At 35.1% G+C, this 27,674-nt stretch overlaps 2 protein-coding genes across 4 annotated transcripts in view; both read left to right on the plus strand.

Moving 5' to 3' along the window:
* Window positions 1-23,808, plus strand: part of cltcl1 (clathrin, heavy chain-like 1) — a 56,608-nt gene extending 32,800 nt beyond the window's left edge. For 2 of the 3 annotated variants that reach the window (XM_084086408.1, XM_084086409.1), the window contains exons 16-33: window positions 119-261; window positions 547-781; window positions 1,551-1,673; window positions 5,605-5,750; window positions 6,789-6,972; window positions 7,048-7,240; window positions 7,993-8,150; window positions 9,012-9,176; window positions 10,716-10,823; window positions 10,921-11,088; window positions 12,568-12,717; window positions 14,126-14,257; window positions 15,258-15,368; window positions 15,448-15,618; window positions 17,012-17,233; window positions 18,634-18,660; window positions 21,747-21,822; window positions 23,007-23,808. In XM_084086408.1, the coding sequence (XP_083942534.1) occupies window positions 119-261; window positions 547-781; window positions 1,551-1,673; window positions 5,605-5,750; window positions 6,789-6,972; window positions 7,048-7,240; window positions 7,993-8,150; window positions 9,012-9,176; window positions 10,716-10,823; window positions 10,921-11,088; window positions 12,568-12,717; window positions 14,126-14,257; window positions 15,258-15,368; window positions 15,448-15,618; window positions 17,012-17,233; window positions 18,634-18,660; window positions 21,747-21,822; window positions 23,007-23,113 (2,619 nt within the window). In that variant the 3' untranslated portion in view covers window positions 23,114-23,808. The remainder of the gene's footprint in view (window positions 1-118; window positions 262-546; window positions 782-1,550; window positions 1,674-5,604; window positions 5,751-6,788; window positions 6,973-7,047; window positions 7,241-7,992; window positions 8,151-9,011; window positions 9,177-10,715; window positions 10,824-10,920; window positions 11,089-12,567; window positions 12,718-14,125; window positions 14,258-15,257; window positions 15,369-15,447; window positions 15,619-17,011; window positions 17,234-18,633; window positions 18,661-21,746; window positions 21,823-23,006) is intronic. The other variant, XM_084086410.1, reaches the window with a different exon arrangement.
* Window positions 23,809-25,097: 1,289 nt separating this feature from the next.
* LOC311066040 (tricarboxylate transport protein B, mitochondrial) overlaps window positions 25,098-27,674 on the plus strand; it is a 21,981-nt gene continuing 19,404 nt past the window's right edge. The window contains exon 1 of the mRNA XM_084087010.1: window positions 25,098-25,220. Within this exon, the coding sequence (XP_083943136.1) occupies window positions 25,154-25,220 (67 nt within the window). The 5' untranslated portion in view covers window positions 25,098-25,153. The remainder of the gene's footprint in view (window positions 25,221-27,674) is intronic.

Genomic DNA, 27,674 nt, shown 5'->3' on the forward strand with positions numbered 1-27,674 from the left:
TTGTCCAACAAAACATGCTTTACTCCAAACTCACTTCATAACGACGGTTGAGGATCCTTCTGTGAGATGATGTGCTTCTTACACAGAATAAGGCAGTCGTGTGTTTATTAATGTGCAGGTGAACCCCAGCCGGCTGCCGGTGGTGGTCGGGGGTCTGCTGGACGTCGACTGCTCCGAGGACACCATTAAGAGTCTGATCCTGGCCGTACGAGGAGATTTCAGCACCGACCAGCTGGTGGAGGAAGTGGAGAAAAGAAACCGGTACAACCTGTCCTATCCTTCCTCTTCTCAAGATTAAAACATGCGTTTTCACATGAAAATTATTTTTTATAGCAGTTTTTTACGTAAAAAGTGCATCTACGTCATTAGATGCATTGAATATTTAAGAATATTTATAATATATTAAATATAATATAACATCAAAAAATATGTATTTAATATAGAATTATCAGTATTTAAACAGTTAAGTAGTATTAAAATATATTGATTTCTTATTAAGATAAAACAATTTTGACAGATCCGTGTCTCTGTGCTCGTTGTCTCCAGCCTGAAGCTGCTCTTGTCCTGGCTGGAATCTCGAGTTCAGGATGGCTGTGAAGAACCTGCTACCCACAATGCCTTGATGAAGATCTACATAGATAGTAACAACAGTCCTGAGCGCTTCCTCCGAGAGAACCTGCACTACGACAGCGCCATCGTGGGCCGATACTGCGAGAAGAGAGACCCGCACCTGGCGTTCGTGTCCTATGAGAGAGGACAGTGTGACCTGGAGCTCATACAGGTTCACATCCATCCCGCAGGAAACTTCTTTGCATAGATAAATGTCCTTTATAATCAGTGTCGGGGAAAGTTACTTTGAAAAGTAATGCATTACAATATTGCGTTACTCCCTTAAAAAGTATCTAATTGCGTTACCTAGTTATTTTTTAAGAAAAGTAATGCGTTACATTACTTTTGCGTTACTTTTTCTCACCTAGTCTGGGGGTTTTATAACAAAAAAGTGCTATTTTTGGAAAAATGTAAAGACCCTTTCACACCAAAAGTGAAATAATGATCCTCAGGCTGAAGGAAGTGCAGAAATCTAAAGTCATTTTTGCTTCAGCAGCAAGTACATTGGTCAATAAAGTGAGATTAAACACATACAAATATTTGTTTTATTTAACATATTTAATTATTGGATGTTTGCATTGTCTGATTTTGCATTTGACTGATTTTATTCATTTTGAGGAATACTGAATCTTTTTTGTGCAAGTGAGATGAGTAAATGCACGCTCACATTTAGTCTAGAACTACAATAACCATCATGTTTACACACTTTACGCACTTATGATTTTTCTCAACATCGGGACAAGAGAGCTGTCAGTCAAGAAATGGGAAAACAAAATAACTTGCGTTACTTATTTGAAAAAGTAACTGAGAAATTTTGTTGTAAATTTAAAAAGTAATGCATTACTTTACTAGTTACTTGAAAACGTAATCTGATTACGTAACTCGGGTTACTTGTAATGTGTTTCCCCCAACGCTGTTTATAATGCATAACTCTCTTGTAGGTGTGCAATGAAAACTCGCTGTTTAAAAGCGAGTCTCGGTACCTGGTGCGTCGGAAAGATCCGGATCTCTGGGCTGAGGTTTTGCAGGAGACGAACCCCTACAGACGGCCACTGATCGATCAGGCAAGAGTCTGCAAACATCACACTTACGGAACAACAATATATTGGGAATAAACTGCAAAATATAATGCGATATATGTAATCAATAAGGTACTCCGCTTTGCGTCGTGCCTAACAACGCCCTTCAGCCGTGACTTATTCACAATACAGCACTAGCCTCGAGTACCTTATTGCTTTTATAAAACGGTTACCACACAATACAAATATGAAAGCCGAAAAATATGTATCTATGCAACTTTCATGGAGTAAAATCACTAAAAGCCTTCCTTCCGCTGGAAAAAATAGTCCCTGACCGTAAACAGCAACAGAAGATTATTTCACCGCTAGATGGCGGCAAAGACTGTCTTTTTGTCGTTTTTTCACGTGGCTGGCGTATTTTTTCAATTGTTTTCAATGGGAGTGCCGTGTTTTTAAAACGCCATGAGCGTAACGAGGTGCTGAGCGTTTTTTTCACGCTGAAGCGCTGAGCGTTCAGCGTTTTTTACAGGTCGCCGAGAGTTGAAGAATGTTCAACTTTGGGTAAAACGCTGCGCTCATCACTGTCACTTTACCAAACCGTCCAATCACAGAGGAGGAGGGGCGGGACTAATACCATAGTTCGAATTCCCCCCAAAGGGACAGAAATATCAGTTTTGGGGGGGTCAGATAATTTTTCTGATATTGTGAAAAAAATATAATTACAGTTACAATACAAGTCAACTCCTATTTTCACTGTAGGAACATTTTAATGTAAAGCAATTTCAGACACCCCTATTGTGGACCGTACCATTTTTAACCACCGTGGCTAGAAGCAACGGAGATAGAGAACGACTTCTCAAGCAAGTGTCAACGTTGAATGACAAAACGCTAGTTTCATAAAGTATCATTCTTTTCAACATTCCTTATTTGTATATTCAAAAATATTTAAAATAATCTAATTTAATACAGTTATAATTTTTCAATGTAAATTATTTAATTTTATTGGTAACAGCCTAGTGTCTAATTATTTTAATTGAATATATTTATCAAATTTAAGAATTTGAAATGAAAGATGGAGCATACATTTAATAAAATTAGGGGAAAATGCCCTTTATAAAGGTACAAAAAATTATTCTGAGTGTTTTCAAACAGTGATGTAATGAAACATTGTCAATTTAAGCTTGAAGGGAGTGAAGCCTCTGTTTAGGCTATTAAGGAAATGTAATTTTGCCAAAAGAAGAACTATTATTTTAAATAAATGTTCATTTTAAATCAGCCTACTTCAGTGTGATATGTTACCATATGCTTAATACTGAGAATTTGAATAATTGTAATGTGATGATCAGATGCAGATAGCTAAATCAAAGAATATAGGCGGTTTGTGGGTGGATTATTTATTTTTAATAGTGGATTCGGGTGACTCAAAGTGCACCAGATTAATGAATTTATTTTTAAAATTTACAAAATTTTCCTCCGGGGGGGGGGGGGGGGGGCATGCCCCCAGACCCCCCTAGAGGTACCAAGCTCCACCAACAAAAAAAAGTGGGCATTAGGCTTTATGATGATCTACAAAAAAATACACATTTAATTATCTTATTATTAAAATACATTATTATGATTTTACCACCTCCGCCTCATTTTGAGCCAGGAAAAACCCTGAAATAGGCAATAGGCTTCTTGTAAAGGTATTACTTTTACTAGTAATTAGAATGGTATTTCAGTGCACTTAACTTCTAACTTTTGGGAGTTGATCAAAACAGTTCTCTTTTGGATATATAATAACAATGAGATATTCTGTAGCCTACTGATTATCAGTTTGTCGCATGTTTAGACCTTGTATGTGTGTTACACAACACATGTTGCACTTGACGATCACGGTGGGGATTGATATGGTAGTGAACCATGATGGTCATAGAAGAAGTGAAGGAGCAGTACCCCCCAATTATGGTGGGGTAATTTGCACTCTGACTAATACCACACCGACCAACCACCACATCTGCTTGTACAATGTCAACAGATGACAACAACAAGCATAATAACAGAACAAAATCATTTAAAACAAGAGCCAGAGAAAATATGTTACATTGTATCGACATTTTAATATAGAATCAACACAGAAACAAAATATGTGTGAAATGAGATACTAGTAACACTTTCGCGGATTTTCCGTATCATAAAAAGCAAAGCGTCTCAACTGAAAAAATGCTGTGCTGCCAAAACGCTCTCAAGCGCTCATAGCTAGGCATTTTCAGCAGAGCGGCTAGTGTTTTCAGCTGGATAAAAACGCTTTGGTGGACACACTATGAGAAACGAGAACGTTTCTGAGCCAAATGAAGAATAAGATGTGTTCTGGTGACTGGCGTGTTTATTGAACCAATCAGATAAGAGTAAATCGAGAGTCAGCGAGAAGCTCATTTGATTGGCTAGATGAAGAAGATGGACCCGCCCTCCTCTTTGCGCTTGCAAACCTCAATGAGTGAGAGAATCGTGCCAAAACTGAAAGCGCAGGTAAAAGAAAGACGCAACTGTAATCGGGTTATTTCGGGAACTTTTTTGCCCCATGTACACAACAAGCCATTTAGACATTTGCAACAGTTTATTATTTACACAAAGTTTGATTTTACGCAATTAATCTGTTTTGCAGTTCCTGACTCTGTTGTTTTCGGTTGCAAATTGCTGTTCACAGGCTTGCAGTGCTTTTGGCCGTATTTGTGCGCGAAAACCGTGCCAAAAGTGTAAGCGCGGAAAAAAGTCAGAAGAACACAGATCCTGTTTATTTTGCATTAGCACGAAGCTGCAGTTTCACAATACAAGCATTACACTTACGAATAACAGTAAAATGCTGCAAATATTTTTTTCTTACAGCTGAAAGGCGATTTACACCTTTACAAATCTTCTCTTGCGCATGCAAATTTAATGTACGCTTACAATCTTATGTACACTTTCACAAATCTTACCCTGCGCATGCAGTTCATTATGACATCATTTTACCTTCATACACACGGCCTTAATGAGTGAGTGAGTCAGTAGTGAAGACTTTTACATTGAAAGGACTCAAACGTGTGATCACGGAGAATGAAGACACTGACAAATGACCGGGTTTGTGATGTCACTAACCTGGGAGGAATGTCGTGTAGTCTCTACCAGCCGTTTGTTGTAGTCCTTAAAGGACAACTCCAGTGAAAAATGAACCTAGGGGTAATTAACACATGGTTACCGAGTCGATCGTTCCCTGCGATGCGTTTTCATGAAAATCGAATGTAAAGAGTTTTATCTTTAAAAACAGATTAGCTCATAACACTAGTATATGGGGCACAGAGTAAGTAAAAGTAAATCGCTAGTTAATACCACTAACAAGGCTCAAAATAGCCTCACACTAACACGGTAGCATAATGAAGGTCCCTACATGCAAACCGAAGCATTGGGAAACAGTCGTGACTCGATTAGTCGAGACTGTTTCCCAAGATGGATCCTGTCTGTAAACGCGTAATGTACTGTCTTTATAAAGTATCTTCTTATTAAACTGTCTGTACACTTACAAAGTTCTCAATGCTTCGGTTTGCATGTAGGGACCTTCATTATGCTACCGTGTTAGTGTGAGGCTATTTTGAGCCTTGTTAGTGGTATTAACTAGCGATTTACTTTTACTTACTCTGTGCCCCATATACTACTGTTATGAGCTAATCTGTTTTTAAAGATAAAACTCTATACATTCGATTTTCATGAAAACGCATCCCAGGGAAAGATCGACTCGGTAACCATGTGTTAATTACCCCTAGGTTCATTTTTCACCGGAGTTGTCCTTTAAAAAACGATTTCTGTAAAAGCAAATATCTCCCTTTGCTTTGAACTTTGAGCGTTGTAACTTTGCAGATGTTGTTTATGCTCAAACAGCAACATTACACACTAACTAAAGTTAGAAAAGTGAAATCATATTCAACCCCCACTTTAGTGATGATGAGGATTGTGTGCACAGGTGGTTCAGACCGCTCTACCTGAGACGCAGGACCCCGAGGAAGTGTCTGTGACGGTGAAGGCGTTCATGACGGCGGATTTGCCCAACGAGCTCATAGAACTCCTGGAGAAAATAGTTCTGGAGAACTCCATATTTAGTGAACACAGGTCAGTCTGTGTCGCACCGCTTGATCATTCATGTTATGCTGGAGACAAGATTACATTTTTATGTAATGGTCAGAATTAAATATATAATGAATAAAATACATAGCAAAAATCTAAAGAAATGTGTAAATTAAATATTTGTATTTTGACAAATACTGATAAATTCCTGACTGACTGAATATTTTTGTGTTTATATAATATATATGTGTATAAATACTGTATGTGGAGACTGTATATATATATATGTGTGTGTGTGTGTGTGTACAGTATAATATACTGTATATTAATATAATATATACACACATATTTTATATAAACAAACTTTTATGTTAGAGGTGATTAATTGTGATTAATCTATTTGACAGCACTAATTATATTATATTATATGACATATATTATGTTATGTTATTAGATGATTAAACGTTTTTTTGTATTTTTAATTTGCAAGTAGCTTTGAATAAAAACATCTGCTAAAATAATAAATGTAATACATTACATTGTTATATTATATTATATTATTACGTTTATAATACATTAAATTAGATTAAATTATTTTATTTTTTTGTATTTGTAAGTGCTGTGAATAAAAGCATCTGTTAAATGAATAAATGTAAATTATTATATTATATTTTTGGGTAACACTTTATTTTACAGTGTCCGTTACATATGTTACTTGTACTTACCATAGTAATAACAGTAAATTATGCATAATTACATGTAACTAACCCTCAACCAAACCCTAATCATACCCTAACTCAATAGTAAGTAAATGTAGTTGCTTAATTTTACTCCGTACTTAAATATATAATTACACTGTAACAATGACACTTTAAAATAAAGTGTAACCTATTATTGTTATATTACCATAATGGAAGGAATCTATTTTAGTTTTATTTTATTTTATTTAAATAAGATTAATGACATCCCTCATTTGTAAGAAGCTTTGGATAAAAGCATCTGCTAAATGACTACATGAAGATATTCTACTATATTATATTATATTATAATGGGATTGATAACGTGTCTTTCTTTATGCATCAGAAACCTGCAGAACCTGCTGATACTGACGGCCATTAAAGCGGACCGTACGCGGGTCATGGAGTACATCAACCGCCTGGACAACTACGACGCTCCTGACATCGCCAACATCGCCATCAGCAACGAGCTGTACGAAGAGGCCTTCTCCATCTTTAAGAAGTTTGACGTCAACACCTCTGCGATACAGGTACGCAAACACATGATCACGCGATCACCGGCACACGCTCATCTGGATTGACGCTGTGCTTGTTGTCTCGCGCAGGTTCTGATCGAGCACATCGGGAATCTGGACCGGGCGTATGAGTTTGCGGAGCGGTGTGGTGAGGGTTCGGTGTGGAGTCAGCTCGCTCAGGCTCAGCTTCAGAGAGATCTGGTTAAAGAAGCCATCGACTCGTACATCAAAGCCGGAGAGCCGTCGGCGTACATGGAGGTGGTGGATGCCGCCAGTAAGAACGGTGAGATGATCTGTCCTAAAACCACCTTAAAGCATGAAACTGACGTTGAGATGGTCTTTTCTTCTCTGTTGTGTCGTATATCTGAGGGAAACACTTCGGGGATGAGAACAAATGTGGGCGGGGCTTGATTTTGTCCTTGTGGAATTGATTAGATGGTTGTGGTTTGCTATTGGCTGATCTCATGTGAGTGACAGGTGTCCCCGCCCACATCATCAGAGAAGAGAAGAGATGCTGCAAGAGGAACTTAATCTGATTCAAGATCACCAGGAACATGGATTTAACACAATAATGATAAATAATTTATAATAAAAACTGCAATAATCCATAAATAATATAAATTGCCCATTTTGATTTCATGGTGACTTTAATGGCTTTGATTGCTGAAAAGCTTCTATAATATGCTGCACATCAATCTGATATTTGTTTATACGTGGCTGTAAAATGCGGTCTCTTTATTATACTGATGCTGATTTATTAAATGTGCAGTTTTCTACACTTTTTGTTGCATTTTATATTTTCCTTTCAGTCCACTTATAATATTAGTCAAATTTTCTTTGACTAAAAACAGTCCAAATGTAGTTTTTCATGATTAGGGAGGATATTTTGAGTCGTAAATGTTATAATTTTTCACGTAGTACATCAAACTCTCTTTTAAATGTCATGGAAAATCATGTATTTTATGATATACCCTCATTATTTCACAGAATAAATATCCTGAGCATAATATAATATGATAATGTCTGTTTTAATAGGTAACTGGGAGGATCTGGTGAAGTTTCTTCAGATGGCGAGAAGTAAAGCCAGAGAGTCTTACGTCGAGACGGAGCTCATCTTTGCACTGGCTAAAACAAACCGTCTCACTGAACTGGAGGACTTTATCAACGGCCCAAACAACGCTCACATACAGCAGGTACAGTACGCAGCTTTACACATGCAGTCTAGTGATGCACCAAAATAAAAGTTCTTGAAACCGAAAAATAGATTATTATTTTTTTGTTGGAATAACTAGCCTATAAAAATATTTCAACATCATACTGTTTCTTGTTTAGAATCCCATTAAACAATGTTAAAAGTAATAATATTTGATATATATATATTATTTTTTTAATTAAATAAATATATAGTACATTTATCTGTAGTAATATTAAATACATTTACATTAAATTATATAATAATCATATATATATATATAACATTATTATTAAATATACTGTATTAAATGCATCCTGTAGTAATACATATTAACAGTATTGTATTTATTGTTTAGCATGTCTTTTCACACTGTTTAAAGTAATAAAATCTGAACAAATAACAATATTAATTAATATTACAGTAATATTACGGTATATATCTTCACACAACTTAATATTTAATATATTATTGAATCGAAAGCATGAGAAAATATTAATATAATGTATTGTGTGTGTACATAAATATATGTATATATATATATATATATATATATATATATATATATATAATTTATATGTAATAATGAATATCTGTAAAAAATTTATTTAAATGACTTAATTAAAATTAAGTAATTATATTTGGCCTATTTGCCCTTTGAACCCTTTGACTTAATTTTTGGTGCATCCCTAATGCAAACCGTAATAAATAGTCTTTTAAGAATTTAAACTTTTACCTATCTATTGTCCATCTATTAATCTATAATATATTTTAACTCAACATTACTGTTTCGATAGCAGAGCGTGTGTTTTGAGGTCTGTCATGACATCACGTGTGTCCAGTAACATGCTTCTGTCTGCAGGTTGGCGAGAGGTGTTATGAAGACTGCATGTTTGAAGCCGCCCGTCTGCTCTTTAATAACGTGTCTAATTTCGCTCGTCTGGCGTCTACGCTCGTTCACCTCGGAGAGTTTCAGGCGGCCGTCGACAGCGCACGCAAGGCCAGCTGCACTCGCACCTGGAAAGAGGTGAGATGATCACAGGAGTGTCTTTAAAGTGGCATGAAACTTTTCTTCCTTATAGTGTGTATGCGTGTGGCGTCACCGTCGGCCGGAGTGACTGCGGTCACACACACTGAGTGGCAGAAACACTGAGTGGCAGCATTCGTTTTCAGCGTGAATGCCGTAAAAAACACACAAAACACATCTAAAACGGGGAAAGAGCTTTGAGATTGACTCTACAACTAGATTTGACAAGAAATCTGAGGTATATTTTTACAGACTGCCGAAAGCTACAGAACAGAGTAGCAAACTGGATCGCTGTAATTCACAGAAAAAACTGTATCCAGCAGAGAAAGGTGGATTTGCAGTTATGATTTTGTGTCAATATGCTGAATTTAGGGGTAAAATCATCGCCTATATATTGTATTGTTATATATTGTATTGACAACTCATCAATTAAATATTTACAATCTTATATTCTGCGCTGACAAGTTTTAAGGCTGGACGATATGATGATATAACATTGATATGAGTGATCACATGGATTTAGACCTATATTGTAAAGCGTTCACAGGCAAATTTGCTTTATGTTTTTCCCCGGCGTTGAAATCAGGCTCATATAAATGTCAGGAAACATGATTTCTGTCTGCATGTCAATATCCACGGATCACTGGATGTTTGGTAAGTTGTAAGGAACTTTATATAGAGTCTAACCTTTAGTTTAAACTGATAATCGTTTGTTTTGCTCGCGTTTTCACAGTTTCCCCTGTTAAATCCAGTCACTCCGCAGCTCTTCTGCCACTCAGTCCGGCTGAGGGAGTGTGTTCTGGTGGGAATGTGACGTCAATGCATATCCTCTATTGTGTCGTATATCCGAGTGAAACGCTTCTGGAACAAGAACAAATGTGGGCGGGGCTTGATTTTGTCCGTGTGGAATTGATTGGATGGTTGTGGTTTGCTATTGGCTGATCTCAAGTGAGTGACAGGTTGCCCCGCCCACATCATCAGAGAAGACAAGAGATGCTGCAAGAGGAACTTATTCTGATTCAAGATCAAGAACATGAATTTAACACGATAATGATGTGCACAGATAACTAATTTATAATAAAAACTGCAATATTACATAAAAAATATGAATTGTTCATTTTGATTTCCTTCTCATGCACAGCTCATTTGTAGCATCCTGTCATTATTCAATTCAATTCAATTCAATTCACATTTATTTGTAAAGCACTTTTCACAATACACATCGTTTCAAAGCAGCTTTACAGAAAATGCATGAGTCCATATTACAATTTAGAGTGTTCTGTTATCAGAGGTAACTTATGTATTTCAGAAATGTACATATACAAATCACAGTTAGCTAAAAATGTATTAATTTAAAAAATGTAATAATTTAAGGCAGAAACAATGAGCTCATTGAAGTAATGAATACTTGTTAACAAATGATTATGACATTTCGAAAAATGTTGCATTTGCATGTTGATTCAGAGTTTGCGTCACTATTAATGATTCTGTCCTCATTGAAATCACAATAGTCATGTAAAGTTTAATCTTGGTGTTTAGGTGTGTTTTGCGTGTGTGGATGGAGAGGAGTTCCGGTTAGCGCAGATCTCCGGCCTTCACATCGTCACTCATGCCGATGAACTGGAGGAGCTCATTAGCTACTATCAGGTGAACAACCTTCATCATCATCATCATCATCATCAGCTCAGTCAGTGTGGATGACATCAGTGCAGGTTCTCTGACGTCTCCTCTCTCTGTGTCTCAGGATCGGGGGTATTTCGAGGAGCTGATCGTGCTGTTGGAGGCGGCGTTAGGGTTGGAGCGCGCTCACATGGGCATGTTCACTGAGCTGGCCATCCTCTACTCCAAATACAAACCCCAGAGGATGAGAGAACATCTGGAGCTCTTCTGGTCTCGAGTCAACATCCCCAAGGTACTGACGCCTTTCTCAAAGTGTGGGCTGAAGAAATCGTCCTGTAGTAGAGCAAGAGCATAATAATAACACGTTTTATTTATATAGCGCCTTTTCCAGGGCTCAAGAACGCTTTACAGTGAACAAACAACAATAATGGCAATGGACAATGATAACAAACAAAATAACAGTAGGTAGATGAGAGTAAAAGTACAGTAAAGGAGAATGATGTAGATGGGGCAGCAGAATACAATCAGACACAACGAAATGTAATACAACTTAAGAATGGCAACGTTTAGAAAATAAGTGAGTTTTGAGCATAGTTTTAAAATTCAGAAATAGTTTTAACACAGCAGAGTGATCGGGGGAGAGAGTTCAGATCATGGGTTCGATTCCCAGGAAATGCATGACCTGATCAAATGTAAACCTATATAAGCGTCTGGATAAAATATGGAAGCTTGTTTCCGCCACAGAGTGAAAAATTAAAAAGGTAATGCGACTTTTTAATCTCACAATTCTGACTTTTTATCTCAGAATTACGTGATATAAAGTCATAATTGCAGGTTATAAAGTCAGAATTGCGTGATATAAAGTCAGAATTATGAGATAATGAAGTTGCAATTGCGTGTTATAAAGTCAGAATTATGAGATATAAACTCGCAATTGCGAGTTTATATCTCATAATTCTGACTTTTTTTCTCAGAATTGCATGTTTATATCTCACAATTCAGAATTCTGACTTTATAAGACGCAATTGCGACTTTATTTCACGCAATTCTGACTTTATATCTCGCAATTCTGACTTTATTTCTCAATTGTGAGATAAAAAGTCGCAATTATCTTTTAAAATGTTTTATTCGGTGGCGGAAACAAGTTTCCATAATAAAAGCGTCTGGCTACTGCATGAATGAAAAACTTTCAAAGCAATATTTTTTTTAAATGCTGATAAGTATCCAGTCGGTCATCCAAACATTAGCACTGCAGGAACATCACACATCACATTTTCTATCGCATTTCCTTTTTTATTTCGGTTTTGTGTGTTTTAATATTGTAAAGTTTGTTTGTAATATTGTAAAGTTGGTTTGCCTGTTATATCTACACTACTGCTCAAAAGATTGGTGTCAGTAAGATGCTAATGATTCAGAAAGAAGTCTCTTCTGCTCACCAAGACTGCGTTTATTTGATCAAAAATACAGGAAAAAATGTAAAACATTGAAATATCTAAAATAGCTTTTTTTATCTGAATATATATATAGTAAAATGTAATTTATTCCTGTGATTGAATTTTCAGCATCATTACTCCAGTCTTCGGTGTCACATGATCCTTCATCCGTTAATTTATTTTATAAAATATATTATATTTTATTGAAATTATATATAATTCTTATATTTTTTCTCATTTTTTATGTATATATATATAAGACTATGAATTGTGTTGGAAAGTCATGCTTTGTGTCAAGGTCAGTTGTGTTTATGAAATGCTGTCTTGTGATTGGTCAGGTGTTACGAGCGGCTGAACAGGCTCATCTGTGGGCGGAGCTTGTGCTCCTGTACGATAAATACGAGGAGTTTGACAATGCCATCATAACGATGATGAAACACCCGACAGACGCCTGGAGAGACGCTTCCTTCAAAGAGCTCATCAGCAAGGTGACGCACTGAATATAATCCTGTAGATCAAACTGTAGAGCAACGTCACGGTCATGGCTTCCTTTTCCAGGGAGAGTGAAAATATGAATGCAGTCACATTGGATAAAAGTGTTTGTCAAATGCATAAATGTGCATGTAAATGAACAAACACACACTTTGATGAAATGTTGCTCTTTCATGGCTTAAAGCTACAATATGTAATTTTTTTCGCCACTAGGGGTCGCTAACCGCTTACAATAACAGAGGCGTCGGTTGATGACGCATAAGCGGAATTATGGAACTTGTCGTCATGCCGAAGGATCTAATAATGTTTATGGATGAGTGAATACACTGATGTGTTTAACATGACTGATATGAAGCAGGGCGCGAGTGCTAATGAGAGACAGATCTCAGCGCCACACGCGAGTCCCGCGGATATAAAGAGATGAGGACATTTCATTCTACCGAACGCAAGTGCTGAATAATACTCACACTGGTCAGTTTATTAGACGAATGAAACGTGTGAGGTAACGCAGCGCTGCTTCAGTCGCTCTACTCTATCACACTAAACTACATTTGAGTGTGTTAAAGTTATAATGTTATTCTGTGTGTTAGTTTGTCTGTATGAGACTAGCAGTGAGCGAGATCAACATTAGCATAACACACTGATCATATTCTAACATTTCATCATGTTGAGCTGTATAACATTGATTCGTTTATGTACATTTGCGCGTCTCTGTCGAGTCGAAGTTAGCCGCGGACGCTAGCTCTCGGCATCTCGAAAACACCACGCTGATATTGATCCTCGTTTTAGTTCTCCTTCTGTCCCAAAGTCTGCTTGCCATGATCCATAATGTATGAACGAAACAACATCAGCGTGAGCGTAACGTAACGCAGTTGTCCACGTCTGTCGCCATGGTTACTACGGCAGTACGAGCGGAAACCAGGGATAACGCGGATATTACGTCATTGACAGGCGACAAGTGAACATGGACGAGCCGTTATTTAAAATTGTGAATTTCTCTGAAATTAAAAATCTTTGGGAACTTTTGGGATATTGTAAGAACACAACTGCAGGAAATATATCACACTGTGCAAGTGATTTCTGGATATTTTATTGCAAAAATCTTACATATTGTAGCTTTAATGGAGTTATGCTCAGTTATGCTTCAGTTAACATCTACTTCTTTGTCTCAGATGTTTCTCCCAAATGAGTCAACAGTTGTCACGCAGTAAAAAGCTGTAGAATGATTGTGCATTTGATGAGAAATGTTTGAGTTGTTCGAAGCATTGAGCTGATCTTTTCTGAAACTCTAGAGGAGACATGTGAGATTACTGTGGTCTTTTATGAGGAGAAACATCATCTGCTCTGTCTTCGATCTTTATCGATGTGTATTTTTTCTTCTGTTCGCTCGTCTCTCTCGTGAAGGTGGCGAATGTGGAGCTGTATTATAAATCTCTGCAGTTTTATCTGGACTATAAACCGCTTCTGCTCAATGATCTTCTGTCTGTTCTCACTCCTCGACTGGACCACAGCCGAGCCGTCAGCTTCTTCAGCAGGGTACGTCATATACATATATATATATATATATATATTAATAAATGATGTCCAGGCTAGAAAAATGTACATCTTCCTCACCCTTTATTCAAATATTCTAACATTTTTTAAAGATTTTGTAAGCATTTTGCATAGTTGTGATTGGAGTCGATTGTTTTATTTGTGATAATAATGCAATGAAACGTATCAAATTGTGGGACATAATTCATTTTTGGCCAAGCTGTCATATAAAAGGAAATGATGAACACATGCAAAAACAAGAGAGTTAATAACAGTTAATAGTTATTAATTAATAAAACAGTTAATAATAGTTAAAAATAAGATATTAATAACTCATCATGTAGTCAATGCATGCTTTTTCCCGTGAGATTTATTTTTTTCATGCATTTTTTTGTATAGTAAAATAAAACCTGTCGCTGTAGTTTGCATTTTTTTTGTCAAATTATTTTGTCAGATAAATTTTAATGTTTTGTTCTTCCCTCATATTTAAAATATTCAAAAAATATAAAGTATTTTCGTCGTATTTTGATGGTTTAATTGAACTTGTAGAGTAATTTTTTTTATATATATATATATATATATATATATATATATATATATATATGCAGTGTTATTTTAGTATTATTGCAGTGCTATATATGCAGTGTTATTTTAGTATTATTTATATGCTATTGAAGTATTTATTAATATTTATTAATATTTTCAGTTTTAATTTTAATTTTAGTTTAACTTTTAGTCTTTTTTTTTTTGGAGCTTTTGTAATTTTTAATAGTTACTGTGTCTTTTAAATAGTTCTATTTTGCTTTAATTAAATAATATTTAACTTTTAGTTTTAGTGACTTTTAGAACTTCAACCTCTTTTATTTCAGTTAGTTTCTAAGACTTTTTTCTTTTTCATGTAATATTTTTATTTTATTTCAGCTGTATTTCAGTTAACAGTAGTGATTTTACCAGTGTGATTTGTAGTGAGGAGTAAGCCTGCTGTGATGATCTGTGTTTGCAGCTGAATCAGTTACGGCTGGTTAAACCGTATCTCAGATCAGTGCAAAGCCACAATAACCGAGCCGTGAACGAAGCGCTCAACGACCTGCTGACGGAGGAGGAGGACTATCAGGTACACACACTCGTCTTCTTCATCTGTTCTTCATGAGAGCGCAGGGATGTGAAGCGTGTTCCTCTGTTGTCCTGCTCAGGGTCTGCGCGCCTCCATCGACGCGTACGATAACTTCGACTCCATCGGTTTGGCTCAGAGACTGGAGACGCACGAGCTCGTTGAGTTCAGGCGCATCGCAGCGTATCTGTACAAGAGCAACCAGCGCTGGGCTCAAAGCATTCAGCTCTGCAAGAAAGACAAGCTTTACAAGGTACAAACACACTCACACACATCACTCCGACAGAGAATAACTCTCTCTCTCTCTCTCTCTATATATATATATATATACAGGTTAAACTCGAAAAATTTGAATATCGTGCAAAAGTTCATTTATTTCAGTAATTCAACTTAAAAGGTGAAACTAATATATTTTATAGACTCATTTAAAATCTTCTTTTTTTTATTGATTTCATGTAATATTCTAATTTTCTGAGATTTTGAATTTGGGGTTTTCATAAGCTGTAAGCCATAATCATCAAAATTATAAATTTTTATTATAAAAAATAAAGGCTTGAAATATCTCACTTTGCATGAAATGAGTCTATATAATATATTAGTATCACCTTTTAAGTTGATTTACTGAAATAAATGAAATTTTACATGATATTCAAATTTTTCGAGTTTCACCTGTATATATATATATATATATATATATATATATATATATATATGAATAAGTTTTAAAATGAATACATTTTATATTATATTTTTATTTAAATTTAAAGTTTATGTTTTTAAGTTAGTCATTTTTAGCACATCATGTTAAACTAAATGAAAATGAGAAATGTTGCTTTGGCAACTATAGCTGAAATAAAACAAGTTTAAATTTTTTTTATATTTTATTTTATTTCAGTTAATATTTTATTTCAAGCAACACAATTTTTATGGTTTTCATTTTATTTTCATTTAACTAATAAATCTCTCTCTCTCTCTCTTTATTTTTATATATATATGTATATATATATATATATATATACACACACATTTATTTATACTTTTTAATAGAACATATTAATTATGCAAGACACTAGGTTTCATGATTTCTTTTATTATTATGGTTATTTATTTGTTTAGTCTTTTATGCTTTATTAAAAAATGTATTAAAATATTTGTTAGATAATTATATTAATAATAATTTAAATAATAAATTATCTTCCACCTTCTTTTTTGTTGCTTTGTGTCTATTGAGGAATGATTTACCCAGAAATTAAAATTCTGTCTTTATTAATAAATGTAAAAAAAAAATATTCTCACTGAAATGTTACATTTTGTTGTTGTTTGTTTTCATAGTTTTTAAAAAATAATAATTTAGTGATAATAATTTTCCTCCCTCTTTTTGATTTTTTTGTGTCTGTAAAGGAAAAAAACATTTTTTAATAATATTTTTTCATTAAAAAAAATGTAATTAAGTGCCTATTTTTTCTTAACTTTCATAAATAAATGTGTGTTTTTTGCTGCTTTGTCTGTAGAGGAATAATTCTTTCATTATTTACTTGCCCTCTCTCACATATACAAAACCGTATGACTTCCTTTCTTGAACAGAATGATTACAGTATATGTCAGGGCGTGACACGTGTGTGTGTGTGTGTGTGTGTGTGTCTCAGGATGCGATGCAGTTCGCGGCCGAGTCTCAGGACGGCGCTCAGGCTCAGGATCTCTTGCGCTGGTTTGTTGAAGAGGGGAAGCGTGAGTGTTTCGCTGCGTGTCTCTTCAGCTCATATGATCTTCTGGCTCCGGATGTGGTCCTGGAACTGGCCTGGAAACACGGACTCATGGACTTCGCCATGCCTTACTTTATTCAGGTGATGCGGGAGTACCTGAGCAAGGTGCGTATGAAACACACACACACACACACACACAGACTGCTGGAACATGGCTCAATTAAAAAAAAGTTCTTTTTTTTCAATTCAACAAAAATGTATTTCGGTCCTTACAGATAATTTTCCAAAGTAAAGAAAAAAAATATATATATATACATAATACCCAAAAAAGGTGTAGGCTGAAACTGGCTCATATACTTCTATTGTAAGTCCACTTACTATACAAAATTAGTCAAGGTTTCAAATGACCTTTTTCCTCCTCATGTCTGACCCTTAATATAAACATGCCGTTTCAGCAACTGGAATTTTAAGATTTTTATATAAACACTTTCTCCACAAACAGGAAAACTTTTCTAATACGTACTGGAACAATAGTGTCTTTTCCCTTGATGTTTAGGAATAATAGCATCTATTTAACTTCATACACAAGATTTTCTGAACAGCAAGTATGCCATATTGATGTGTTTAATGAATTTATCCTTATGTTATCAAAAAACGGATTCAGATTCAGTTTTCGGTAACACTTTACAATAAGTGACATTAGTTAACTACATTTGAACTAGCAATGCGTTTATTAATCTTAGTTCATGGTAATTTCAACGTTTACTAATACATTATTAAAATCAAAAGTTGTATCTGTTAATATCATTTTATTATTATTATTATTTTTATTATAGTATTATTTAAAAAAGATGAATATATACTGTAACAAAAATATTTCTCATTGTTAGTTATTGCGTTAACTAATGTAAACTTTATTGTAGTGTTACCCAGATTTCTGTTCATTTGAGTCCATATTCAGCATTGTTTTTTTTTTTGGACAATTGTAAAATATTTAGTCGGTAACATTTTACTGTAAGGTTTCATTTGTCAACATTGGTTAACTTTATTATTTAATGTACTAACAATGAACAATACTTCTACAGCATTTATTAATATTAGTCAATGTTCATTTCAACATTAGTTAGTAACACTGTGATCTAATATAAACAAACAATGAACAATTTGATTTTTATTAGACTAATAAATGCTTTAGAAAATACATTGTTCATTGTTAGTTCATGTTAATGTTAACAAATGAAACCTTACTGAAAAGTGTTACAGTTTAGTCAAATGCTTCTGTGTATCACTATGCTTATATAAATTAGTGTTTTGCAGTTTGTTTGTTCAGATTAAATGCTGTCGCCCCAAATTAAACCCTTAATATTTTAGTGCCTGAAAAAAAATTGTTCTGATTGCATAAATGAAATTACATAATCTTATCTGATAGCCTCATGTAGATAAACGTACACTATGTAACTTTTGTTTGTTCACAATTAAAGTACTGAGTCAATACATCATCATCAGTCCTTCTTTCAGACGTGTTTTGCCTGTATTAAAGCTCACATGAGTTTCCTCCTCCTCAGGTGGATGAGTTATCCAGGCAGGTGAAGGTCTCTGACCCGTTCTGTCTCTTTCTCTAGTAGATGTTAGCGCATGTAGAGTTCAGATGCTGCACTCTTTTAGAACAGGTTCCTCAATAGTTTGCTTGATTACCCACAATGCACTGCTCTGTAGCTCTATTGAGCCTGTTTGTTTGTTTGTGTGTGTGGGTGTTTGTGAGAAAGAGGATTATTCAGATGTATTCAGATTAATTATTGTGATGTAAAGTGTTTCGCTGGTTCAGTCCTCACTCGCTTTCAGCTGTGACAAACATAACCTTTACAGACTAAAATGAGTATTCATTAATATAACAGGGTCTCTTTAAAGACGCAGTACGTCAGTTTGACCTGCAGGTGGCAACACATCACTCTTAGATTTAACCTGGGAAAGCCTGACATAATAGTCAGAAAAAAACTTGTTTTTTAAACGGAACTGCTTATTGAACCTTTAAACTAGAATAAAAAAATAAAATAAAAATTTGTTTTTTGTTGAGTATCATATTTGATTCATTTTATGGCTCGTATAGTATGATAAAGTATGATAATGTGGAGCTCGTGCTCAAGAAGGAAAAAGCACCTATATTTTATTGAAGGACAAAATGAGCAATTTGCTGCAGATGCTGATATTTATATGGACAAAAAGTAAGATTTTCAGATGGCTTGTAATGTAAATGAATGGGATATTTATAGCAGTATAGCAGATACTTACATAACATGCATATAAATATCAATATCTGCCAATAATATGTCTTAGTAAGATGATATTTAAATGGTTTGGATGATGATCAAAGCTCTGTAGTTTTAAAACATATAATGCAATGCAATATAATGATGATTGAGAGATGAACAAATAAACCTTCCTCAAAAGCCTGATGATCATATTTGCTCCTTATCATTTTTCCATAAAATTATGTCTGGATAATCAAGTAAAGCGAAGCTGCTTCAGTCCAGTTGAAATATTACTAGCAATATCAAAGTTATTCTTACATTTATTTGATATAAATCAGGTCAGATTTCTCAGCAGAAAGACTTGTGAAGCTCGAGCTGAAGGAGGACGTTTGTACAATAAAAGACTTTTACTGGATAAAAGAGTGTAAATGTTGATCAGAGACAGAAGGACTGCAGGAGATCGAGTGTGACAGGTTTATCAGATCATGTTCATCATTTAGAGGTCTATAAAATATTATACAGTAGGCTGAATATATATTTCTGTTTTACAAACAGAACTTATGGCATTTATAAAACGCCATTAACCACAATATACAACAATATTTCATAATTAATGATTATAATCACAATTAGGATTGCATGTCCAGAAGGGTATAGCAGCTCTTGCACAGAATAATGTTGAAGTTCAGGTAAATGTAGGTTTTGTTTTTCAGTATAGATGTTACAACAGAGCAGAGAGTCTGAGAGAATCTGAGAGAGTCTGAGAAAGGGAGATAATCTGAGAGAGTCTGAGAGAAACTGAGAGAGTCTGAGAGAGTGAGAGAGTCAGAGAGTCTGAGAGAATCTGAGAGAGTCTGAGAGAATCTGAGCGAGTCTGAGAGAGTCTGAGAGAATCTGAGCGAGTCTGAGAGAGTCTGAGAGAATCTGAGAGAGTCTGAGAAAGGGAGATAATCTGAGAGAGTCTGAGAGAATCTGAGAGAGTCTGAGAGAGTCTGAGAGTCAGAGAATCTGAGAGAGTCAGAGAATCTGAGAGAGTCTGAGAGAATCTGAGCGAGTCTGAGAGAATCTGAGCGAGTCTGAGAGAATCTGAGAGAGTCTTAGAGAATCTTAGAGAATCTGAGAGAGTCTGAGAGAATCTGAGAGAGTGAGAGAGTCTGAGAGAATCTGAGAGAGTCTGAGAGAGTCTGAGAGAGTGAGAGAGTCAGAGTCTGAGAGAATCTGAGCGAGTCTGAGAGAATCTGAGCGAGTCTGAGAGAATCTGAGAGAGTCTTAGAGAATCTTAGAGAATCTGAGAGAGTCTGAGAGAATCTGAGAGAGCCTGAGAGAGTGAGAGAGTCTGAGAGAATCTGAGAGAATCTGAGAGAGTCTGAGAGAGTCTGAGAGAGTGAGAGAGTCAGAGTCTGAGAGAATCTGAGCGAGTCTGAGAGAATCTGAGAGAGTGAGAGAGTCAGAGAATCTGAGAGTCTGAGAGAGTCAGATAATCTGAGAGAATCTGAGAGAGTCTGAGAGAATCTGAGCGAGTCTGAGAGAATCTGAGCGAGTCTGAGAGAATCTGAGAGTCTGAGAGAATCTGAGAGAGTCTTAGAGAATCTTAGAGAATCTGAGAGAGTCTGAGAGAATCTGAGAGAGCCTGAGAGAGTGAGAGAGTCTGAGAGAATCTGAGAGAGTCTGAGAGAGTGAGAGAGTCAGAGTCTGAGAGAATCTGAGCGAGTCTGAGAGAATCTGAGCGAGTCTGAGAGAATCTGAGAGAGTCTGAGAGAGTCTGAGAGAATCTGAGAGAGTGAGAGAGTTTGAGAGAATCTGAGAGAGTCTGAGAGAATCTGAGAGAGTCTGAGAGAGTGAAAGAGTCTTAGAGAATCTGAGAGAGAATCTGAGAGAGTCTGAGAGAGTGAGAGAGTCAGAGAATCTGAGAGAGTCTGAGAGAATCTGAGAGAATCTGAGAGAGTCTGTTTGTTCAGGGGTTCAAGCTGAATTCATAACAGAAATTAAATATAAGTGTTAGAGGTTTAGAACAAACACTAAGCAGAGGAACATCAACAAACAAACAGAGTTTGAGTTCATTACTTTCACTGTGCTGTTATGTTAGCATTTCACATATTTTAATGATGAATACAAGTCATTGTGTTTCTCTAACGCTTCACTGTCTCAAAGCAGCTTGACAGAGAATCATGCATTAAGGCATTAAACAACTGAATGAATGTGAGTGTATTTTGTCATGCAGCATTTTTTTGCATGTCATGTGTGACATTATTGGGCATTTGCATGTAGTGATGATGATGATGATGATGATGATGATGATGATGATAATGATGATGTCGATTGGTAAGCTCAGGTTTATGTGTGGATGAGTGTGTAGACAGGGCGTTTGTATGAAAGGACGCAGGGTGACACTTTGACAGTGATGTTGACGTCTTCTGCATCTCTTACAGGTGGATAAACTGCAGGAGGACGAGAACAAGAGAGCGTCTGAAAACGAGTCTCCCGAATCCTCCTCCATAGTCTACGGTACGCTCATGATCAAGCCTGTCCAATGCAGGATCAACAAACTCATTTGATCTTGCTTTGATGAGTCAAAAAATAATCCATAACAGGAAACACCTGATGCTCAGAAACTTGAGCTCTTTTGACTCTGTTTAAAAAAAATAATGATTTCATATTTCACAGATATCTTATATGTGAATTTATTGCTATGAATTATATCCTTTATAGGCAATATTCTGATAACTTCTAACTGTTGCATCAAAGTCATCTTATAATGTTTCTGGTTATTTAAATATTTAAATAATCTACACCATGTAGATTCACCATTATATATGTCAATTATATTTAATTGACATTTAAATTATATTTGAATAGTAAATATATTTATAAAATGTGTTTATGCATTTATTTATGCATTAAAAATTATTTATGCATTTATTTACAGATGCATTAAGCATTTATTTATTTATGCATTAAGCATTTATTTGTTTATTCATTTAATTATTTGTCCATTCATTTATGCATTTATTTATTGATGTATTTATTTATTTGTCCATTTGTTTATTTATTTATTTATTCATTCATTCATTTATGCATTTATTTATTGATGCATTAAGCAGACTTTATTTGTTTATGCATTTATTTATTTGTTTGTTTATTAATGCATTTATTTATTGATGCATTAAGCATTTATTTATGCATTGAACATTTATTTATTTAGGCAGTTCTTTATTTATTTTTCTTCTTATTATTATTATAATATTAATATTTTTATTGAATTATATATATTTTTTTAATAAACTAGGATACAGACTGTTGCAGAAGTATGTCCTCATGCTTTCATCTGATTGGTTAGTGGCAAGAAAGCCTGTTGAAATGACATGCAGCTTCAACACTTTGAGTGCATTACAGTATCATTGAGAAACTACTCCAACCTGAGAGCCAGGACAATTATTTAATTAATTTTTAGCAGTAGATTCCAGCTTTTGAAACCCTACATTGTTCCATTGTTTTTTAAAGAAAGCATGTTTTCTCCCCTACAGGTCAGCCTAACTTGCTTTCGGATATATGATTGTAATTCAGCAGAAACCGGCGGGAGAACCTGCCCTGATACTGAGTGCCTGTGTTGTAGTATCAATCACAGATTAACTTAAAGCCTTCCATTCATTAATATAAATGTGTGTGTGTGTGTGTGTGTGTGTGCGCAGGGCAACAGCTGATGTTGAACGGCAGTCAGACCGCAGTCACACCCCAGCCGGGTTTCCAGAGCTACGGATTCGCTCCTCCTGTGTACGGCTTTAACCTTCAGCCTTAAGTCCCATGCTTTCCTCCCGCTAGGAATTCTGGGAAACGTGTGCCTGTGACACCGAAGCTCGACTGCTGCTTTCAGGAAGCATGAAAACTGTATCCCAGCAATCACACAAACACGCCGCACGAAACGCTCCTTAAACACGCGTGTTGTTCATGACAAACAAGCTGCTCGTTAACTTATGTTTTCCTTTGAATTTGATCAACTATATGGCACTGATGATGAGAGGAGAGATGCTAAACATAAACGACACTACTCTGAAACGAACCGTTTCGTGTGAACACTAGTGAGAGTGAACGGTACCATGTTTTTAGTGACAGACTCAATTCTTTGGTTCTTTTTTCTGTTCTCATCCTTTTAATTCTCCAGTATTAACTTTGTTTACATTTTAAGTGGTACTAAATTTCAGTTGTACAATGTGAAAATCACAACCGAACATCTGTGTATTTAACGCTGCCCACACCGTCTCGACCGCGACATGTTTACTAGGTCAATGTAGTTGTGCATGATCATCAGTGTTACTGCGAGCCATATGCACTGTCTGTTGTGTAATGTTGTAGTAAAAAGAGACATTAATTTTTTTAGGAAAACAATATGCAAAAAAAAAAAAAAAACACAAAAAGTGAGGATGTTTGGGTTGCTCAGTGATGTGTAGTGACTCAGATTGAAGAGTCAAGAATAAAGTTTACATTTCATGTGCCGCTACTGTCTGTCTCAGTCTCTCAGGTCACTGGAGTTCACTGTGTTGTTCCGGTTGAATGTGGGTTTGTGTGTTTTTCCTGCGGTAATTGCACATTCATGTCGGTTCTTTCTCAATGTTTAACGTACCAGGAAGAAAAACACAGCTGGGATTAGTTTTGCTTTCAGTGTCACAATAGTGGCAGAGATATGATGCAGAAAATTATTTTATATTCCCTAATACAGTGATGGATTCATACTTTAATTTACCATGATACTGTTACTGTATCTTTATGTATGTATTTTCATGTATTTACATGATACTTCATAGAAACGGTTGCTTATGCTAATATTCTAAAATTCCTCAAAACTACGACTAGCACCAAAGTCCAAGTCCAAAAACATGGTATTACCATGGTACATACAAATCCATTGTAGGTTTTTACTTTTATTGGATTTTATTGCATAATGTAACAGTAGCTCCTTTATTTATAGTTTTAACTGATTTGTCTGAGTATTTAACAGTCTGGCTTGAGACGCAAAACAGATTGTTGCACTTTATTTAGTGATCAGTGTTTTTTTGTTTGTTTTTTGCAGGTCTGCTGTATGAAGGCCCAAACCTATAGAAATTGAAAATAAATAATAGGAAAATAAATATATATATATATATATTTAGTGTAGGGTCCAATTCTCACTATAGTTGCTTAATAGCATGCATATAACTTGGATATTGGCTGTTTATTAGTACTTTTAAAGCACATACTACTTATAACTAAGTACTTATAATGCCTTATTGTGCATAATCATATTCTACATCCCTTAATCCACCCTATACCTAAACTTAACAACTACCTTACTAACTAAATAAGCAGTAATTAGGAGTTTGAGGCAAAAGTCAAAGTTAATAGTAACCTACAGTGTGAACAGAAACACACACACACATATATATATATTGTGTATATTGTATACATGTTTTTTCCTTAATTTTTATATTTTCCCCCACATGTGTTTTCCATAGGCTAATTGAATATTTATTTATTTAAGCAGGTTTGGATGCATGGACCCTATGATTATTTCAAACTACAATCTAAAGCTATTTTCTCTCAGTCAGAATCAGATGTGCTGGAGTTTTAGGGTTGAGATTCGGTTCGGATCCTTAATCGAGTTTCTCTTCTCGAGGGCGTGGCGGAGAGAGAGCGAGAGCGAGAGAGAGAGCGAGAGCGAGAGAGAGAGAGCGCTGCGAGCCCCGCCCCTGTGTGAGATCTGACTGCTGATTGGCTGAGAGCAGTCTCATGTCATCAGTCTATGATCGCGAGCTGCTCTCGGAAGCAACAGTGCTGCGCGCGTTCGTGAGAGTCTTGACTGAAGATGACGCGTGAACGCGGAGCTGCGAGCAAAGCCAAACTCACTCATCCTGGAAAAGCCATCCTGGCAGGTCAGTTGCACATCATTTCATCAAAAACTACAGATTAATAAAACTGTTCATCCAGAACTGAACTCACGGACACATTTAAAATGAAGTGTGTTGATTTCTGAACTGCTTTCGTCTGAACTTGGGAAAGAAGCTTTAGAAAAGGAGATAAAATACTGAAGATTGAATTTGTGTTGGTTTCTACAGGGAATATGTGTGAATGAATATATTCAGAAAACTACTGTGTTTTTTTTTGTTTTGTTTTTTTGTTTTTTTTAGCCGTTTACATGTACTAGATCTTTTGGTAACTAGTTACAGCGGTTTATTAGCCTATATTATCTAATACAAAAACAATAAACAAACAAAAAAGTTACTTTACCTGCGAATGCTGTTGTTGACCCATCAAATGATGTTATTTAACGGATAAATCATTACATTATTAAGTTTTAAATTTCATTAAGAATATATACATATATATATATATATATATATATATATATATATATATATATATATAATGTGTGAGTGTGTGTGTGTGTGTATAAAATTCAATTCTCACTAAGTATTTGCTTATTAGCATGTCTATTACTAGGATATTGACTGTTTATTGTACTTATAAAGCACATATTAATGCCTTATTGTGCATAATTATATTCTACATCCCTCAATCCTACCCAATACTTAAATTTAACAACTACCTTACTAACTATTAATAAGCAGTAATTAAGTTTATTGAGGCAAAAGTCGTAAATTTTATGCATATACACACTACAGATTAGCCAAACTCAGATGAACGTTATATTTGTGCATTAGAGGAGATTAAATATGCTGGTTTAGTTAAAGTAAAGGTCAGATCTACACAAGGACACAGCTGATGTCCTCCAAACAAACCCTGATGCTCACTTATCAAAGAAAGACGGGAGATAATACAAGTCCATGACTTTTAAGATAATGAAACTTTGTCAAAGGGTATGAAAGTGTTATACTTAAGTTAATTAATTTCTTAAGGCATTAATTATGATGATGAATTCAGTTATAAAATGAACTTTGCAGAACAATGGTTTTTTCTTTATTCTTTATAATTATAATTATTAATATTTATAAATTAATAATATGAATAAAAGTATTTATTGCACAGCATCTGTGTCTTTTATCACATGCTCATGCCACTGTAAGCAACTCAAGGCCATAATTAGTTTTTGCAGTGCTGCATAAGAGCATAATTGTAATGGTCTTAGAATAGATTCAGTGCAATTATAAAGTAGGTTTGGTCATTACGACGGTCTCTCCCTCTACCTGTCTCTGTGAACGCTGGCGGATCCGGTGTGGTGTTCTCTGGGTAATTGGTGAACTACCATCTGGAAACTGTTCGTCTGAAACGAAATGACAGGTTTTAATGTCTGTGATATTTTTCTCTTTATACGCTCGTGTGCTCGGCTCTACCCGTCTGTTATTACACAAACCAGCCTTCAGATGGAAATACCACGTTTATTTACTGGAGAGAAAATGACAGGCTGGTGCTGGAGTGTTGGGCCCAATTAAAAACATAAAAAACGGTATATATATATATATATATATATATATATATATATATATATATATATATATATAGCCTATGTTCATTTTAAAATTGAATTATAATCATTATGAACTCCCCGGCCACTTTATTAGGTACACCTTGCTAGTACTGGGTCGGACCCTCTCAATTCTCACTACTTAGTTGCTTATTAGCATGTATATCACTAGGATATTGACTGTTTATTATACTTATAAAGCACATATTAATGCCTTATTGTGCATAATTATATTCTACATCCCTTAATCCTACCCAATACCTAAATTTAACAACTACCTTACTAACTATTAATAAGCAGTAATTAAGAGTTTATTGAGACAAGTCATAGTTAATAGCTACCTAAACTAAAGTGTGACCATATATATGTTTTTATATTTATATTAGGGCTGTCAAAAGATTAATCACGATTAATCGCATCCAAAATAAAAGTTTGTGTTTAAATAATATATGTGTGTGTACTGTGTATAATTATTTTGTATATATAAATACACACACATGCATGTATATATTTAAGAAATATTTGCATACATATACTGTATATATTTATATATAATTTATATTATATATAAATATAATTTTTTTATATATAAATAACACATTTTTCTTAAATATATACATGCATGTGTGTGTATTTCTAGATACAAATTTAATTATACACAGTACACTCACATATATTATTTAAACACAAACTTTTATTTTGGATGAATCGCAATTAATCTTTTGACAGCCCTAATTTATATATACATTTTATGCATATATGCACACTACAGATTAGCCAAACTCAGATGAATGTTACCGGCCACTTTATTAGGTACACCATGCTAGCACCGGGTCGGACCCTCTTTTACCTTCTGAAATGCCTTAATTCTTCATGGCACAGATTCAACAATGTGCTTGAAACA

This window comes from Abramis brama (genome assembly GCF_963993115.1).
Source record: "Abramis brama genome assembly, chromosome: 16".
Lineage (NCBI taxonomy): Eukaryota > Metazoa > Chordata > Actinopteri > Cypriniformes > Leuciscidae > Abramis > Abramis brama.